Source organism: Mycetomoellerius zeteki, unplaced genomic scaffold, assembly GCF_001594055.1.
Source record: "Mycetomoellerius zeteki isolate Tzet28-1 unplaced genomic scaffold, Tzet1.0 scaffold120, whole genome shotgun sequence".
In the NCBI taxonomy this organism is placed as follows: Eukaryota; Metazoa; Arthropoda; class Insecta; order Hymenoptera; family Formicidae; genus Mycetomoellerius; species Mycetomoellerius zeteki.
In genome coordinates, this window is record NW_017256127.1 from 463,001 (window position 1) to 483,423 (window position 20,423).

The 20,423-nt window shown below is 31.5% G+C and overlaps 2 protein-coding genes across 3 annotated transcripts; one reads left to right on the forward strand and one right to left on the reverse strand.

The window, feature by feature from the left end:
- The first annotated feature begins 873 nt into the window (after positions 1–873).
- On the forward strand, positions 874–6,245 carry LOC108731115 (sorting nexin-29). The gene is made up of 12 exons (XM_018461223.1): positions 874–947; positions 2,176–2,420; positions 2,717–3,018; positions 3,098–3,220; positions 3,543–3,792; positions 3,871–4,000; positions 4,324–4,565; positions 4,737–4,952; positions 5,022–5,178; positions 5,258–5,398; positions 5,477–5,616; positions 5,941–6,245. Exons 1-12 carry the CDS (start codon positions 945–947, stop codon positions 6,023–6,025), a joined length of 2,034 nt encoding a protein of 677 aa, XP_018316725.1. The 5' UTR covers positions 874–944; the 3' UTR covers positions 6,026–6,245.
- A 4,938-nt stretch (positions 6,246–11,183) lies between these two features.
- On the reverse strand, positions 11,184–20,061 carry LOC108731158 (protein FAM117B). Of its 2 annotated transcripts, XM_018461313.1 has the most exons (9): positions 19,207–20,061; positions 17,886–18,043; positions 17,663–17,763; positions 17,429–17,571; positions 17,183–17,349; positions 16,650–16,779; positions 16,152–16,232; positions 12,416–12,554; positions 11,184–12,327 (listed from the first exon to the last, which is right to left on the reverse strand). In XM_018461313.1, the coding sequence occupies exons 1-9, from the start codon at positions 19,442–19,444 to the stop codon at positions 12,144–12,146; spliced, it is 1,341 nt and encodes a 446-aa protein (XP_018316815.1). In that variant the 5' UTR covers positions 19,445–20,061; the 3' UTR covers positions 11,184–12,143. The 2 variants fall into 2 exon arrangements, with proteins under 2 accessions (XP_018316815.1, XP_018316816.1); XM_018461314.1 differs by lacking the exon at positions 16,152–16,232 and having other exon boundaries at positions 11,185–12,327.
- Positions 20,062–20,423: the final 362 nt, after the last annotated feature.

Consider the following 20,423-nt stretch of genomic DNA (forward strand, 5'->3'; position numbering starts at 1 on the left):
CATCCAATAGAAGTCGTAGCAGTCGTAGGGTCTTAAGTCGTAGAAAATTGACCAATCACGAATTCCACCAGTCGAATATGAGAAGAATAATCAACTGTGATTGGTCAATTTTCTACGACTTAAGACTCTACGACCACTACGACTTCTATTGTAGACCCCACATATCTCTCCAGGAGGAAAGAAGGGGAAGAAAGATCAACTGGTGCAAAAGTTCAGCCAAAAAGGACAGATCTATGGAGAGAAAAGGAAGTGCAAGAACTTTAGCTAAAAAGAACAGACCTTATGCGGGGTCTACAATAGAGGTCGTAGCAGTCGTAGGTCTTAAGTCGTAGAAAATTGACCAATCACAGTTGATTATTCTTCTCATATTCGACTGTGATTGGTCAATTTTCTACGACTTAAGACCCTACGACCGCTACGACTTCTATTGTAGACCCCGCATTATGATTTTATTGACAGGGTCAGAAAATGGATGTAGCCACGTAGTACCCATAAAAGAAAATTGATGTATTGGCGCTAGTGTTCTGCCAATTTTGACCATGGACGGTGTCACGAAAAACGTCGACTTGACCTCTCTCAGGTTTCTCCAGTTCTGGGCACTTCTGGTTCTACTTCTGGGTTTTACTGGCTTGGCAGTTTTGCCTCCATCACTGCCCCCATCTGTTTCTGGCGTTACAACTCACGCGTCATCGTGTCTTCACGCGACTTTTCGCGATTGTCTCGTATAATTGTAAACAGACTGTGAACTGCGAACATTTACTCGTGAAATGTCATGACGCGACGACGACGACGCATCGACATCGTGTCTTCAGAGTGACAATTTCTCCTCGCCGCGGGTATTCCACGTATAAGACTCTCACTAGGTCGCAGAATCTCTGATGAATGTTGGCGATCCCTGTTCGTGAAAGCAAATCGAAGCGGTGATTCCTCACTGCGTCGCTTAAATGGTAAGTTCGCCAATCCTCTTCAGTCCCTCTTTGCTTCCCCTTGCGTGTCATGTATCATTGATATCTGACGCCAGCCCATTGGGCCGATACCGTGCGTAATCGCGAATGATTCGGAATGGTTCGGAACGATCGTCGTAACAATCGGATACGTATTAAAATGTATCAAAGTATCCGATGGTATCCGAGAGAAATCTGGAGAAAATCGCGTGATCGTTCCGAATACCTTGTCGTGATTCATCACGGAGTTAATGCCGTTTTATTAATTTCTTATGGCAGATTTTCAATGTTTTGCGTGGATACGTTGTATATACACAGATCCAATTATCAAATCGCTGAGGGATATATATGGATTCTCTGAAAGTTATTATATTGACTTATAAGGAATGCGATAACGCTGACGATGTATTTCTTCGAGACTGCACGATTTTTTTTTATTTTAAAAATTACTATTATGCGAAGGAATTTGATAATTATGTTTAACATAATATTTATAAATATATATATATATATATAATATTACTATGATTCTTTTTTCTTTTTTAAAATGATTTTTCTAAATTATTATTTCCTTTTTCTGTTATCTGTAAATTGAGATCTGTATAATCTTGAGAATCTCTATATTCAGATGTTTATGTACATACATATTTATGAACTGTAATTTTTCTTTTAAAACAGAATTGATAAACATGAAAATTTTTTTAGTTGTATTATGGAAAAATAAATTTTTTATTTAATATATTTAAAAATATTGTTTTTGTAATACTTGAATATTTAAGAAACTAAAATCAAATTGGAAGATTTAAATACAGAATATACTTAACATTTAAATACAAAATATATATGGTATTTATAAATAATATGATATTTATATTTAAATGAAAAATAACTTTTGTGTTATTGATATCATCTTAAATCAAATTTAAAACCAATTTCAGAGAGAATTTTAATAAAAATTACTCCATAAATATCTAATATTTATATTTGAATATTTAAATATCTGATTTGATATATAACATATTAAAATCTTTTTAGAAATTTATAGAACATATATACATTTATTTAAAAAATAGTTCTAATATATATATATAGATTTCATGTTATTTATATAATAATGATACAATCTTCTATACTTATTATTAATTAAGAAATACAGCAAACTTGTGAAATATTAGCATTCTTTCCGAAACTGTTGATTTTGATGTATTTCTTAAAATGTTATTTGTCCTAGGCTTTGCGTATTATGTCAGCGATAGTGCCAAATACACATAATGTAGTAGATCATGCAATTGAGAAGGAAAAATTATTGGAAGATCTATTAGTATCTGCAAAAGAATGCCACGTCAGGTTTGGTGGACGTGCAGAATTAGCTACAGAATCAGAAGCATGTGTTGCAAAGCTCTGCCATATATTTGAATTGATTTTTAGTCATGGGTTAAAGACAAATTATATAGAAAAAATTAATTCAGCATTCAGGTAATGTTTATAGTATTGTAATGCATTTTATGTTATTTATCTGTTTTCTTCCATTTTTATCCTGTATTATCATATACAAGGTCATAAAACAGACATGCTTTATGGCTTTATCTATCATATGACTCATCAGATGACAAATACAAGATGATAAATGTACATGGAGTTTTTCCTATTGATAAATTTATAATTTTGAATAGTTTTAAAAAATACAAGCAATCATAATTACTTTAAATTGCGATATCTCATAAGAGTATGTCGGATTAACAGAAATATTTTTGTTTATATTTGTTTCATAGACATGTATCTGATTTGGTTTCTGGTGGTAATACAAAACTTGGCAATGTAGCAGATATAGCATTCTGGCCATGCATAAAGGATCAACTTACTTGGCATGAGCAGGAACGTTTTAGTATGTTAAGAAAAGTTCATACGGATTATGGTCGAGGCAGAGCATGGCTGAGAGCTGTCTTGAACGAAAGATCTCTAGAACGGCACTTACATGCCATTATAAATCCTAATACATTGTCACCTTTTTATGAAGAATGGGCCTTTTTACTTGATCAAGAAAAGAATTCTGTGTTACCTAATATAGCTGCAGGTATTTTTTCTTAAATAATACTTTACCGTATTCTTATCGAAAAATAATTAATCTTATCATACACATGTATATTTATTAGGTCTTGGTACCATTTTATTTGCAATAAGAACAGACAATGAGGAACTTGATGATCTAAATGGAAGAGGAATAGACAGAAATAGATATGCGCAATCAGAACCAATTATTTCTACAGTAATACCAGGTATGTATTAAATATAGATATTAAATTGTGTGTGTGTGTGGGATAGAATATTTCTCACATCTGTTAAAAATTATGTTCATAACTCATAAAGTTGTAAAATTTATTTATAACGTTTATTATAACTTTTCATTTTTAAATTTCTTAATATGATAAAATTTTGTTTAAAAAATTTAAATTTGTAATTATTTAATTAAAACGAACTTAAATTAATAAAGTGAAAAAATTAATTTTTTATATCAACATTTAAAAGAAAAAATTTTAAAGCTATTGTAGTGTAATTGTTAGTATTGAGTTATTAATCATTATGCTAATTATTCAACAGAATCTCTCCCGTCTGAACAAGAAAAGCGAAAAAAGAAAGTGCAAACTCGCATAATTTCTTTTGATGATCATGAGGAAGAAGAACGCAGGGAAATTGCAACTTCTATTAGTGCACCACCAACGTGCCCTAGTTCTCCTACGATAACGCCAACTAAAGATTCTACTTCCCCATGTTTATCAGATTGCCAACCTCAAATAGATTCTAATGACAGCACAGCGATCAATACAAAACTTCCGGACTGGGAACAATGGTAAATATCTTTCTCAATAACTAATATAATAATAGGTACAAAATGATTTTTTTCATAAAAATTTTCTAATCTCTGCAGTGAATCTTTTGAAGAGGAGAAAATATTAACTCCTGTAATGGATACTGGAAATTTGGGCGGCCTTGTACCTGTTTCATCACTTGATCAAACATTAGATGATATGTTAGTTAGTCTGCCAAATTACTTAGATGTAAGTTTACATTTTAATTATCTTTAACGAAAGAGTAATGTGTTTTTTATTATTATAAATATTTAACAATTAAAGCAGATTTGTGAACGTATTGTAAATATTTATAATAGAAAAATTTATATTGGGTACTTTCGATTTGATGACACAAGTCAACACAAGTTGATACAAGTGTCATTCTATCTTTGTCACTCTCTGAATGTCAAGAAGGATAGAAGGAGACTTGTGTTGACTTGTGGCATCAAATGGAAAATATTCATTAAGAGCAAGTCAATTGATACAACATGCAAGGTATATGCATATTTTTGAATTTTATTTCCATTTAGGATTCATCAGAAATAACAGAACCTGCATTGGAAGCAACAGAACCATTAGTTGGTTTAGATTTCCATATAGATCCAGAAAATTTAGATGTAGATACATTACGTGTAAGGCTTTTAGCTATGACGGAAGTGCTGGAACAAGCTAGGGAAGATGCTATAACAAGCAGATTGCAATTAGCTCGTTTCCAGAGGCAACATCAACATTATTTAGAAAGGCATGAATTACAGTTGCAAACATTGAACAGGTAATTATGATTGTTTATATGCTGTCAGTGCTATTGTATTATTTTATCTTTATCGTTCATTACACATGAAACAAGAATAAAATTATGTAATACTACCGATGATAACACGCTTCTCAAACGCAACCCTAATAGTATAATTTATATTGATTTTATTTACTTTTAATTATGCAGAGAGAATGAACTCTTACGACAGCAACTGCGTAAGTATGTCACTGCTGTTCAGATGTTAAGACGAGATTCCAATTCCACAACAGTATCCGAGGAAGATCCATCGTTGGACTATCACAATGAGGCGCGACAATATGAAGAAAAGTTAATACAAGTTGCAGACATGCATGCCGAGTTAATGGAATTCAATGCTAGATTGACAATGCAATTGACAAACAGGTATTGTATTAATACAAAGTCGCGCGAATAATCTTGTAATATTTCTCTATACTGTTCAATTTTATATAGAGATAGATTAGTAAAAATGTTACAAACGGAATTGGAGTGTCTCCGAGGACCGTTAAACGAGGACGATTTACCTGCAGAGCCACCATGTCTTATTCACATATGGATTCCATCGGCGTTTCTTACAGGACAATCGTCTGACGTCCATCATGTTTATCAAGTACGATCGTCTTTTATGTTCTAAAATCTTCACTAAAGTGATTCCTATGTAATTTGCGTATTCATTGTGTTAAACATAGATTTATGTACGCATAAGAGACATAGAGTGGAACATTTACCGGCGATATGCTCAATTTTATGCGCTTTATAGAGAGCTAAAGAAACACGATACTATTGTTACAACTTTTGAATTTCCACCAAAAAAAACGATAGGAAATAAGGTAAGTTGTAAATATATTGAAACATAAATTCGTAATATAAGTATCTTTAGATGTAACAAATGATTATTAATGACTTAGGATGCGAAATTTGTGGAAGAACGACGGCAAAGGCTGCAGCAATGGTTACGACGTGTCGTCGGACGCATAGCGCAGTGTTCACCCGTATTTGCGTGTAGGCCAAGCAGGCAGACTCTCGTGTCTCTGATGCCTTTCTTTGGGTAACTTATTTAATCTACAAGAATCATTTTTGATAAATTGGACAACACTGGTATAAATTTAAGAAATTTCTCTTTTAAATATAACTGTAGATGTATATCCACTTGAATTTAGCGCTAAGTATAATTATTTATATTTAGCGCTAAGTACAATTAAGTATATGATTTTGGCGTTTATCTGAAAAATGATATATATCGGAATTTGTCACTTTTAATGCAAAGATGGATCAGATTCAAGACAAAAAATTCCATTCTTAAAGAAAGATCATCTTTTTCAGTATATTTTTATATTTTTGCCAAAATATTATCATCAGTTTCTATTTTCAGTGATATTCCTAATGCTGAGGAATCGAGGAAAAATAATTCTGCAAGAAATACTTTTTCTTCCTCCCCTCAATATATGGGTTTATAATCATGACAATTTTTATAGCCAATTTGTACATAATGAGAAAAAAATCTTAATTTAATTGCGTCAGACAAGTATCTTGTTATATACAATATACACTGTTGATGATGAAGCAAATAAGCATTGTTGCATGTATCTATGTAAATAAGAATATATCTATGCACATGCGACAATATATGATGCTCAGCATGTGTATGAGATTAATATGTAGCAAAAAATGATTAAAAGCTGGTCTTTTCTATGCAAATAAGATTTATATTTTTCAAATATTTTATTACAAAAAAATTATTATCCCAATCTGAAATCCTATCAATTTGATTACAGAAGAAAGTTTAAAGATAATAAATTACATTATTTTTGTTAAATTCAACGCAATATTAGTAGTGTTTTATTTGATCTATGAACCTTAATAATTAAATATAATTACATGCTATAAAAAATAGTAATAAAACAAATTAATGTTTGCTCAAATATAAATTTGATATATATAATATATATATAAAAGCATTTAAAAATATGTATACATATATATACTAATTGTTGAATGAAATATAAATTTATTCAGATATATATCATAAACTTTTTTTAAGAATGAAGGAAATAACTATTTAATAAATAATATGAATTCTCTTATTCGTATAATTGAAACGTGTTAAATAAATTGTTATCTATAATAAACAAAGTATAATGCGTATCAAATTACAAGATCTCGTTTTCTAAAAAGTTTATTTGTGTAAGGCGTCTTAATAGTAATATAAAAAGGTACATTTTTTCATTTATCCTTTATGACAAAAATAAAGGTGCATATTGTTATTGGAATAAGTACATATAATATTATGCCGGTAAATCAGAGTACAACTAATCGCGCATATAAAAACATGAATTTTAATAACTTAGATAAGATATTCTCACTATGGAGAGGTAAGATAATAAGAGGACTCATGAGATCAAGGATATTAAAAAAAAATAAGTGTATCTCGAAATAAATCTGCGCAAAACGCAAGTAGCACTTTCGGCTCATTTAAACAACAATCCATTTTTTACAATATATTTGTACTAGGCAACACTTTGGCTGTGCTCACCTTTCCATATTGAGAGAAGTTCTTTCTTCCTTAATAGCATGGTACGCTTAGAATTACAAATATACTTGTTATTATTAACGTTTTTCTTTTTTCCTATAATCGACGAATAAAGATCAGTAATAATTATATCATTTTATGAAGCCATCACGCAACAGTCGATGTGTTTATATCAATGGCCAAACGAAATATCATGAGCTTAAATTACATTACATCACAATCGCAGTATTATAATAATTATATTCATAAACATCGTTATTAAATCATGTCATTTTCTCAAATAGCTATAAAAAATGACAGAATTAAAATTTTTAATTTTAAATAAATCATACAAGGTATTCAATATAGATATACAAGGTATTTAATATAGATATTAAAAAGCACAAAATTTTATCTAATATTCTCAATGCTAACTTTGTTTTATATATTTTTATACAAATCCTGAATACACATTTGTGATAATTGATCATGAATATATTGAAATATTATTAAAACTGCAAAAACAGATATTTAACAAACTATATTATGGCAGTGTTCCAAAATTTACTGCCAGTATTGAAAATCTATAGTTTACGTCACGTGCATTATACCCCCAGCCTATATCGGATGAAATAGTATTGTAATATTGAAATTTATTTATGAGATTATAAAGCCAATAAATCGTTTGATAAAGAATATACAGAACAAGAATATACAAATTGTTTCAGAATAATATATATATATATATATCAGTTTTTCTTGTTAAAAATTGAAATAAATTTTCTTAATGAATATGTGAAGCAAAATTATTTAATATCAATTTCCGTATTTCGAAAATATATATTCGATCCTGGAACATCTTTATTAAGCAAAATTAACGAGTTACTAAATAACAACTAATTATTGCGAAAATATGAGCACGAAATTAGTGTTGTATATGTACACATTAATATACATATATATATGTGTGTGTATAATATATATAGGATGATCCAGACCAGCCAGAGAAGCCGACATGTGCGTACTGTTTGTGAAAAACTGAATCAAAAAGTCTTCTATTAGTACATTTTGTAATTTTCACAATTTTTTTTTAATTACCCAATAAGCAGAATATCTAAAATCGACGCATAAGACAACTTTAAGATATCTTTAAAAGTTCTTTAAGAAATATCTTTGAGATATTTCATAAAGAACTTTGAAAGATATCTTAATATCGTCTTGCACATCGATTTTACCCGCTTATTCGGCAATTTTTAGAAATTAATATCCCGTTAACTGTTGCGATCATTGTAAAATGAGAGGACTTTTCGATTCAATTTTTCATAAACGGTACGTACATGCCGGTTCCTCTGGCTGGTTTGGATTACCCTGTGTATATGTGTGTGTGCGTGTGTGTGACGAACGTGCTGTTGTTGTTTCATCAATAAACTTTAATTTTGCAAAAATATGCATTACTATGTTCTGTATCAGAAATGGTTAGACAAGAAGCGTTTTTAACTTATTTACGTACTCTATTTCTTTTCTCTGACTAATTTTGATTTAGCCCTAGGACCAGTTAGAAACTAAACAAATTCCAACACTATCTACAAAATAGAATGAAAGCAATAATATAATATAGCATTGTAAGATACTCTTCTGGAATATTGAGAATGTCACAACTAATTATAAGACCAACAATTATGTTTGTTATTTTAGAAATTCCAATATATTTATATTTATAAGGCCAAGCTGGTAAATTTATACAAATTATATGATAAATTATAAAATTTCAATTTTGTAAATATCAATTGGTTAACAATCGTTTTGTATCCAATGTTTTATATTCGTAAACCATATCGATATAACGTAAATATGTGTTAAAGAATGAAATAAATGAGTGCTTATTCATACAAGCTTTGTTATTTTCAACTGAATTAAACATGTCAAACTTTGATTATTTTAGCAAATATATATGCACCATTCAAATAGCATAAATACATTGCTCGGTACATCGAAATATTTTATAATCTACATTATATTTACAAGAGCAGTACTGAAATCTAGAAAATAGGTCGACAATAACTCTTAAAGAATAAAAAAAAACAATAAATAATGTTTTATATATTTATTATAAAACAGTGAATAAAAGTTGCATTTAATTTCAGTAGGTATATAAAATTTTTTTTTTAAGATATTTTATACAACATACATGTTTTTATGTAGTGAAAAGTTTATATAATTCTGAGCATCTTACAAATTACAATATACGATCAACAATCATTTTCGTTTTTTGTGCAAGATACTGCAACGATACATCTATAGACTGTCCTAGGGTTAAATAAATTTTTAATTGACATAATCGTTTTGCCGTTTCTGAAGCCTGCTCAGATTTAGATATGTAGAGAGAATGTACCGAACAATAGTGACGCGCGCGCGCGTGCGTAAAGAGATTATTTAATAAATTACAAGAGAATATATTTGTGTATTATATACTCGTTCATAGGTAATCGGTATGATTTGAGCCTAATTATTTAACTTTAGATTCTTTTTTTAGGTATATTCAAATAACAGGTAATATTCTTAGTTCCAGCAGTCTTCATACGCGTTACTCTGCTTACAGAATTGACAACAAAAGCTAACAATAATGATAACACATTATGCAAGTACACGAAGGTTAAAGAGTGGAGTCTTTTGAAAGAGTGCGGTGAAAATAACGAGGCTAGCGTTTGCTGAAATCATTTTTTTTTCATCTACTGCTCATTATTAAATGTACGAAAACCTGTTCTTTCATTTTATTCATTAACGTTAATTATACATTGTCGTCGTATTACGTCGGAATATATTCTCCGTTTGAAGTGCAAAGCACAGATTGAAGTATGTATGAATATATACGTACTTCATACTTTTTTTTTCCCTCAAAAGCTGCTTCACACCCAGATATACATATACGACAAAGTTAGTGGTACGAGGTGTCGTTAGATCTGTAGCAAAATAAATACAAACGAAATTCTCTTAAACTAGTAAATACTACAGTATCTTTGTATACACTTTAACTAGCCAGTGCATTTTTTGTGTATATCCTGACTCTCTGATTAACCTTCCTGTCTATGTAGCACACCTTACCACGCATTCTAAGGCATGAACTTCCTAGTGAGCTGGATAAGAGAGAGCATAGACCAGTGTGCCAGGTACTTATGTGTTAACATTCTTTTTTTTTCTTCACTGTTGTAGCTAGATATACATTACATATTATTAGAAAGTATATTACTATCGTATTTAAAAAACCGTTCCTTCTGCTCTCTTGACTTTACACTCTATCAAGATTTTTATTTTCCACAGACAGTAACTATAAAAATCGTTTGCAAAAACTTTTCGTATTAGAAAGCAAAAAATAAACTTGAACTTCTTGAGTGGCTATGTCTGCGTATACTAAACAATACCAATATAAAATTTAACCCATTCCACGAATAACTTTCAATTTCTTTTTCTCTCGTATTTATATTTTATGTAACAATCTTTAGTATTTTTTAAATTTCTACTAATAATGCAATAAGCGTCTTCGACGACAATTTAAGCAAGTTTCCTTTTTTTACCTGAATCGCTAATGATTTAATATAACATAAAGATTGATAGTCGAACTGCGTTTGAGCAAATATTTTACGTGCTGAAATTAATTTTACTGGATCGATCCTTTCTAAAGTTATTCGTGTAAAATGGCTTAATCAGGATTTCGATATTACAACACACGCATACTTGTATAAGACGTAGATTATGTTTTCAGGATAATCATTCACGTCTATACAAAACAGGCACACTTATCTTCCGCGCCAGATTAGGGAGTCGTTTTTACTCATCTGATACCATAGCGAAAGCACATGTCGTGAATCAATGTTTAGCATTATCACTCATCGTTTCTATCTCGATACAAATTCATTCTTATATCTCGTTCTATCATATATTCATCAACCTGTCACTTATGTTGTGTTGGTTGTACATATTCAGATTGCAAAGTAATATAAAATATGATAAATAAAAACATTGTAATCATATGGTATTGTCACAAGATAGAATAGAAGAGAAAAAACATCAATTCCAAATAAAGTGAAGTACTCTAAAATATTAAATTCAATTTCAATAATGTTTTAAAATGTGAAGTTGCTTAATTCTATTTGTCAAAAATAGATCCATAAACGTATTTATATGCAGCTCCAAACAAATTTTCACGACAATCGATTGCTCGTCGAAAACAATCGTTCTCATAAAGCCACTTCTGTAAAACAAAGAAACACGCGCGCGCACACATACATACACACAGAGGGATACATTATTTTTTAGCTCCTTGTACAATAATAGTTTGAGAATATTTTTAGCATACAAAAAAGTAATAATACAAAACGATACAAAATTCTAACAAGTGATTTCATCTCTGTCACTATGTAATTGAGTTACTTCAAGCAATAAAGATCTAATAAACATCAGAGACAAGCAGCAATGTATATATACATATGCATGCATATGCATATACATATTGTGAACACGTGCTCTCTTCTTTGTATCCGTAGAATTTTGTTTATTCCAACAATGAAATTTAATACCTTTTCTCATCTTGAATATTTATTCGTGTATACAAAACTAAAGTTGTTTAGCACATTTTAGCACTAAATTTAGAATACACAATTTCATTAGTCTTTTTTCCCTGTAGAACACAATGTTCATTTCTAAACTTTTTGTCGTTTCTTTTCTTTTTGTTTTTTTTCTTTTAGTTATCACAAATTATTGTTCCTCGTATTTATTATTGTTTCAATCATTAGAACGGAGCTCAAATGTCTTCCAATACTTCTTTTTTTATCGATGCAATTGCAACTTCCTTTTAATTACACAATTCACAAACCTGCACGATATTCGCACGGGGCGCACTGGGAACAGACTGTTCTTTTTCTTTTGTTCGGTAACTTTTCTTTGTCGTTATATGTTTTTATCTCGAAGTAAATCACTTTCTACCCACAAGATCGTTAAAAAAAAATATATATATATGTATATATACTAATCGAGCTTATAAGTGTAACACCGCAAGGTAAAGAGTGGGACTATGGATTTGGAGGAGGTGTGGTCGGTGTTGTATGCGCGGAGGGTGATGCACTGGCGACCATTGTCGGACTGGCCGGCTGTTGCAATGGCAGGAACGCTGATCCCAAGCTGGGTTTCAACTGGAATGCTGGAACGCACGGCTTTGGGCAATAGTCTAGTTTGCTCAAATCTATCATGGGCCGCCTACACATACGGAAACATGAAAAGATCGTTATTTAAAGCGTAAAAGGTAATACTGTAGGCCGTAGGGAAGAATGATTTTTGTTGTTACCTCGCAGCATCTTCTACAAATTTGAGGTTGACTTTCTCACAGCCATCGGGCGGTTCCCTCGCGAGGAACCTGTTAATGTGAGGAGAAGTGCCGAGACGTCCTTCTCTATCTTGTTCAGGTGTCGAACCACGGCTTCCACCTAAAAATCAAAGAAGAGCGTTGAAATGATGTCACCGTAGAGAACATGACTCATGGAGTGTGTTGTTTTCTTATATTAATTGAAATATGTAACAAAAATTCATGCCACTCTCACTATCTTACATTACTAATAATTACTTGCTCATATATATAGAGTAGGTATAGATTTATGCAAGAGGTCATTTTTGCACGTTCATTTTGTAATAAAAATAAACAGACAAATGTATAAATACAAATTATCTCTTCACATACTAAATTTAATAATATTGAACATATTATAGAAAAAAAATACATGTATACATATGATATTAAACATTAATATTCTTGCTTTCTTATGTGATGCTAAAAAAAATAAAACAAACATTAATATCTATTCTGAAATATATTGAATTAAAATTGCAATTATTGTGCACTTGTAATGTTCTTGTTTAAATTTTAATGTATACATACATATATACAGGATGTCCCATGGGAATGTGTTGAAACTAATCAGTTGTCATTTTCGAAGGTATTCAGTTATTGAAAAAACAAAAATTGCGCTGAAAAGAGGAAAGTCCGCAATTTTTAACGAGTATAAATAAAGTTTAACAAAATGTTTGTGTATCAATTAATTTTATTGATGAAAAATTATGCTAAAATCAAGTAAGCGCTAAAATTATATGTAAAATCGCAGATAAGATCGAAAAACAGCTTCAGATTTAGTAGCAGCTATTTAAAAAGTTATTAGTAATATTAAAAATATGTTAGAAAAAGTTTTTACGAGCTTTCGTAAAAAAATTGTATTTTGTACAAATTCAGATGGTGCACCTTCCGAAAAAATTACTCCTTGGGATTATGAGCATATTTTTCATCAATAAAATTAATTGATACACAAACATTTTGTTAAATTTTATTTATACTCGTTAAAAATTGCAGACTTTTCTCTTTTCAGCGCAATTTTTGTTTTTTCAATAACTGAATACCTTCGAAAATGACAGTTGATTAGTTTCAACACATTCCCATAGGACATCCTGTATATGAAGTATCTCATCTAACTTGAGCATCTGAAATATCTCGCTTGATTTTTATGAGAGGAAAAATGTTTCAGATGAAAGTGAAACGGTTTCAAGGACATATTTTGGTCATGTTGTTTTTCTTCTAGATGAAGGCATCCAAAAGATATAAAAGTCACTTCCACTATTTTAAATGCTATTGTATGATATTTTTTTACACAATATGATTCCTCTAATTATTCTGTACATGAAAGATAGATTCATAAAAAATCAACAGTTTATTATTGATTCCTTAAACTTTTATTTTTTAATAATCGTACCTTAATACTTTTGAAAACATATAGTTTCTTATTTAAAAAATTATCCATTTTGCATACATATATATTTTTTTAAGCAACTATGTGTTTTTATATTCTAATTGATTCATCTCATTATTCTGTTCATAAAAGTATTAAGGTACAATTATTAAAAAATTAATAATTTACGAGTTATTTAACATTTTAATATGTGCCAGAATGAAATATAAAATATCTCGTAAAATAAACTATTGTTTTTTCGATATTTCTACCTCAATACTTTTATATGCAGAATAATTATAAAAATGATATTGTGTAAAAAAATCATACAATTCCATTTAAAAAAGGAGATGATCTTCATATCTTTTTGGCGCCTCCACCTAAAAGAAACACAATATAACCAAAATACCTCCTTGAAATTGTTCCATTTTGATCCAAAACATTTTTCCCTGTTATAAAAATCAAGCGAGATATTTCAGATACTCAAGTAGGTAAGCTATCTTGTGTATATATACAGGGTGTCCCGTAAGTTTTTGCCAACCGCTTTTGTGTAAATAGAGCAAACTAAATTGAGGCGAAAAATCCTTTATCATTTTGCAATTTTCACAATAGTTAACGAGATATTAATTACTAAAAATTGCTGAATATTAGTCTTCAATAATTTTTTACTCAAATACTATCAACTTTACAGAAAAATAGCAAGAGACAAAAATTGTTTATTTTCTTTTCACAGAACTCTAAAAATTTTTTTAGAATTTTTTATCAACTTTTTAGTACTGCATTTTCTTATTTTTATCAACATGAGAAAATACGGTTTTAAAAAATTCTGAAAAAATTCTCAGAACTTTATGAGAAAAAATTATTGATTTTTGTCTGTTGCAGTTTTTCTGTAAAATTGATAGTATTTGAGTAAAAAATTATTAAAGACCAATATTCGGCAATTTTTAGTAATTAATATCTCGTTAACTATTGCGAAAATTGCAAAATGGTAGAGGACTTTTCGACTCAGTTTAGTCCGCTCTATCTATACAAAAGCGGTTGGCAAAAATTTACGGGACACCCTATGTGTGTGTGCGTGTGTGTATGTATATATAAATATATATGAGCAGCAGACTTTCAAAATGCGTTTTGTCTAAAATTTTATTTTTTTAGTTAGAGATGGTGGAGTATTCAGTGTCAAGAAACTCATATTGTAAGCTACTCTGAGACAGTCTGAGATGTTCAGAAAGTATTTTTTCATTGTTAATTTATATGCTGAATAAACGTAGATATTTCGAAGTGCATTATGTTTTTTAACTAGAGACAAACAAAATGCATTTATTTATCATTTTTAGCAATTGTTTAGCAATTTTGTTTAATATTTCACATACTAACGATCGATATATTGTTATTTTCTGTAAAGTGCGTAGTTTCTTTCTCATTTTCTGAAAATTGCATATTTTGGACAAAACGCATTTTGAAAGTCTGCTCCTCATATATATATATTGTATATATATACACACACAGTATATGTTTTAATATGTTTTTTAATATACTGGCAGTGATATTTACAAAAGGAATATCTACTATAAACGGTGCGTTCCACTTGGCTTTTACATCGCTGAAGAGCACTATTTGTTCTTGTTTAATTTACTTGATAAACAACAAGGATAAAATAATTCTCAGAGCGTTACGAGCGTTAAGTGAAATGCAGTCAAAGAATAAATGAATTTACAAAACATTCATAAAAATAGCAAATCATGCAATTAATTCAAATATATGTACATGATTTTAAGAATATCTTGTTTTACCTATTGTTATTATTATTATTATTATAGGTCGTATATCATCTAATGATATACACATTATTGATGGTGAAAAAAAATTGATAAAATCTTGCATAAACGATCGTAATAATATGATAATCGAAATAATATGATTATATTAAATTGTGACTACAAATTTGTCTGTAAACAAAGTATGATGTTCTTTTATAAGATTAAGAGAATTTTACAAGATTTAAACTTTATATATATATATATATATATCTTGATGGCAGTCTTTTAGAAATTGATAATACCATGCATATAAAATGAATGTCTTAATGGATTTTAGCAAAAATATATAAAATTGTATTCTCATTTATACATACATATACACACATATATGCATAAAATGTGTGCATACATATATATATATTTATATACGTATATAGACATATAAGTCATTCAATGTATAATATCAATAATATCAAAGGAATTAAAGACAAACAAATTTGTTAAATGAGATCTGTGAAAACGAAAAATCAAATTTTTCCACAAATGCTCCAACCTTGTAAGAGATCGCTAGGTGGACGGGATGCATCCATAACACCAGGAATCAGCGGAGACTCAGAATTCCTAGATGGAGGGCCTGTCTCAACAGGCACACACCTTTAGTTAGTGTGTTATTTATATTGTTGCATTTAACCAGAAAGAATATATGTATGTGTATATACAAGCTATAGTCGCTTGATTAGCGATAAAATTTTTTAATACGATATAATTTTATACTTTCTTAAAAATAAATTTTCCCATAAAGAAATCTGATTCGATTTACTCCTTTTTTTGACGTAGTTTTATTACTTTTCCATTTAAAAATTCACTCTATGTATAGAGTAAATATAATGTTAAAATAGCTTAATTTTGTGGTCATTATCGAGCTATCTTTTAAAGAGCTCATTATATCATTAGTTGCAAATCTTTTGCATTTGTAACAATCATTATAATTATGTACAACCATCATATATACCTGGAAATCAATCAACAAAGATATCATCGCATAATTTACCTGAAGAATAAGAACTGGAGGGAAGGTCAGTAGCCGGTGTTTGTGTGTTAACACTCCGAGTAGCCCGCAATAAATCTGCTAGAGGGGCGCGATGTCCTTCGGGTGTGATTTGCTCGCGATATCGTGCATACTAAAGACAAAAAAGTTTCATATTTATCATCGAAATCTCATATAAAACAAAGGTTAAAAAAAACAATTAAAAATTCCTATTTTGCGAAAAATGTAAATTCGAAACTTTTATATCATCTTACAAGATATTTTGTAATAATATTAATGATATAAATGTACATTTTCAGCTATTTAAAAGTAATAATACAAGTATTCAAGATAAAAAAACATCACATATAGACATGAATACTCATCGCAAAAATAATCTTCAAGATGAAACACAATTTTAAGTGCATTTTTTCTCAAAACAAGATGTTTATTTTTTTTTTCAAAGAACACAATGATAAATGGCAAATTAAAATTCTTGTTCTACCTTAAAATATCAAATTCTAATAACTAATAACACTGATAATTTTGTACATTACCTTGTCTTCTACTGGATGGTCTGCATCACTGTTATTGGCTGTATTTTTGAGCACAAGTCCTTCTATTTCTTGATTGAGTCCTTCGATAGATGAACGCATTGGAGGCCTTATTGGTTTTACTGGGATATTCATGGGACTTGCTTTTGTACTCAAGCTAAATTGATTGTCTATAAAAATAACATATTAAATACGTACTGTTTAATTGATTTTGTGAATAGAACAAAGAGCTTTCGGAAAATTACTCACGCATGGATGTCTGTGAAGCAATACTGGGCAAAAGTACTGAATGATCTCCAGGAAGTGCGGGTGGTGGGCCACCTGGCATTATTAGCCCGAATGCCGCTGTTCGCTCTCTACTGCTAGTACCTTCCTTATTTGTACGTTGTAATCTGCGATAAAAATGTATAAAGAACATCGTGTAGATTTTCCAATAATCATACAAAATAAAAAAAAGATATAATCAACAATATAAACACATACCGATGCCTGAAGTAATTCTTTTCTAATTTCTCATCAGTGACAGTTTGTTCAGTGGGATGACGAGTATGCATTTTTCTTGGCTCATTGGAACATTCTTCCGTCTATAATAAAAATAAAAGATACTCGCGAATCAAATGAAATAAATGCTAAATAAGTTTTATGTGACACAAACATGACACCATTTAAGTTTTTATGTACTTAGGAAGAAGCAAAATTTATTCACCTGGGTAGATTTATCTACCAGAAGACTGGAATGCATATAATAGGAGTCACGTGGCCATTGCCCTTTCAAATAGATAGTATCTAGAGATGCTGTCCGTCGAATGCTCTGGCTTCCACTTAAGCTATCGCTACAACGGCCGCTCAATGTTTTTGATTTGGCTGCAAAATATAATAATCTAATAATATTATATATAACAATATTCATTTAAAAACATAGAGGTAAGTTAAAAACATAGAAGTAAGAAGACAATAACATAAAGAAGTCCAGTCTGAAATTAATAAACTGTAAGATTAAGGTAAAAGATATATAAACATGCACCAGACCGAACTATAAGCATATTATTTCGGTTGCTGGAACAAACTAAAAAGTGTATTTGTTAAATAAAATAATAAGAAACATAAATATGAAAATAATAGTGTAACCGAACTAAAAATGTCTCTTCGGTTACTATAGTTGTGATGCATATATGTAGCAATACAGATATAAGAGTAAATTACTTATAGGCTCCTCAAAAATAAAAATTCTTATTCTTCAAAACAATTGAAAAGTGTATATAATTGTGAATAACCAAAACACAATCTATGAATTGTATAAACAAAATTATAAACATAACGTTGTAATATAGTAAATACATATTAACAAAAAACAAAAATCAGATACTTACCAGGCAACATTTATAAACAAACGTGAAAAATAATAATTCAATTGCATTAAAAAAAAAAAAAACATTTTCCGTCATTCTGAAAATTTGGTTCAACAATAATAAAGAAATAGAAAACTTTTACTACTGAGACAAAGACGATAAACATAGCTTGCGAATCATTCTCTTATGTTTTTTTATACTATATTATAAATAATGAAATGAAGAGAATCTTATATCAAAGTGTAAACAATTTGAGGATTGAGAAATATTTCAATCAGACACAACATCTGCCACTTGCAGTAAACACAACTCTCTAAGTTACATATCTTGGACAACGATAACGCAAAAAATGACGACCTATGAAAAAAAATGCTTGTTTAACAAATATTAAGTTTGCACAGAGCACTCCAGGATTTACGTACTTCTCAACTGGACCAGAATCTCCAGGGATTACATGCCTTTCGAAAGACAAGTGACAGTACCGGTAGTCCCTTCGAGCTCCGAAGTCATCATCACTGGGACAAATATTCGTCCGTGATAACGACTTCGGTGCTCGAGGGGTCACGCGTGCGAATACGTGTTCCTCGAGCAAAACTCCACGAGCACAAAGAACAAGTCCGCGGAAGAAGGGAAGGGGGAGGAGCGGGAGAGAGGGGGTGGGGAGGGGGGTGATCGTACCTTTGTAGGACAGGGATCCGGGGCTCCGCTGTCCCGAGGAAGACGACGTCTCCGGCGAGATGCGCGCTCGCCAGACGGCCGCGTTCGTCGGCGAGACGGTGGGACTGTTGCTGTTGCTCTTGCGGAGGCTGCTGCTCTGCCGGCCCTGTCTCATCAGCGAGCTTACGGGCAGGGTGGCGCGCATCGGGCCCTGCTTCGAGCATGGCGAGGATTTTCGCATACGCTGCGAGCTCGACATCTTCTCTTCACTTTCACGGAACGACAGCGGCGTCGACGACGACGGCGACAGCGAATCGCGGATCCGCACGCGCGGACCGAACCGGACGCGCACCTGGCGGCTTCCTCCTTGGCTGGCGGCCGCTCTTTCTCTCAGGGCGCGGGAGCTCCTGACGAGTCGCGCGCGCAATCGACTACGACTACGGACCGCTTCAGGGACGCCTGACGTCCCGACGTGGAGGCACCTGCGCTAAGCACTGCTACCGAGGGGATGATTTTCCGCGCGACGGCCGGAGCCGGAGGTATTCCCGAGCGATAGGCGACGGCAGCAGCGACGGCACGACGACAATGCCCTACGCGTCTTGTCATTTGCAATGTTCTGCTGCTGGCTCGGCACGCGCGTCACGTGACCGCCCGTACTCGCTGGCCATTGGTGGCGCGGCACCCGCGGAGCGTTCGGAGCGTTGTACTACGCGAGGACGTGCGGCACACCGCGTTCCATTCACTACCACCGTAGCAGCCAGCACCGTGGCGAGTGTAGTAGCTAGCGTCCTATCGATGTCTCGCTCCCTCCCATGCCGACGGCCCGTCTCTCTCGCGCACTCAGGGACGTGAACTCCTACGCGCTAGCCGGGACTTACTACTTACTACTTTGCGACCGCGTGATAGTCCGAGCAGTTTGTTTAAAGACGGCGTAGCGTGACGGCATGACGACTATTCGGTCAAATTCTTATTAATTTTATTTCATTTGGGTTATTACTTATTTGCAGTGAAATATTCTTTTTTCTGTTAAACAGAAAAATTAATTCTATTCATGCTAATTTAACAAAATATTACAGATATTATTTGATAATCGCCGATTAAATTATTGAGAAATATTGATTGAAGTTACCTTTAAGAATATTAAAAAAAGAATTTATAATTTAAAATTTTGTATAAATATTATAATTTTATATTTTATGATTTAATAAAATTGCAACGATTTAAAAAAAATTCCTATA

Coding starts and splice junctions, on each gene's coding strand:
- LOC108731115 (XM_018461223.1), top strand. Junction 2,421..2,716: donor AAAATTAATTCAGCATTCAG/GTAATGTTTATA, acceptor TTTGTTTCATAG/ACATGTATCTGATTTGGTTT. Junction 5,179..5,257: donor ACGTCCATCATGTTTATCAA/GTACGATCGTCT, acceptor TGTTAAACATAG/ATTTATGTACGCATAAGAGA.
- LOC108731158 (XM_018461313.1), bottom strand. CDS start 19,444: ATGTCGAGCTCGCAGCGTATGCGAAAATCCTCGCCATGCTCGAAGCAG. Junction 17,350..17,428: donor TGCTTCACAGACATCCATGC/GTGAGTAATTTT, acceptor TTATTTTTATAG/ACAATCAATTTAGCTTGAGT. Junction 16,233..16,649: donor CTCCAGTTCTTATTCTTCAG/GTAAATTATGCG, acceptor CTGTTGAGACAG/GCCCTCCATCTAGGAATTCT.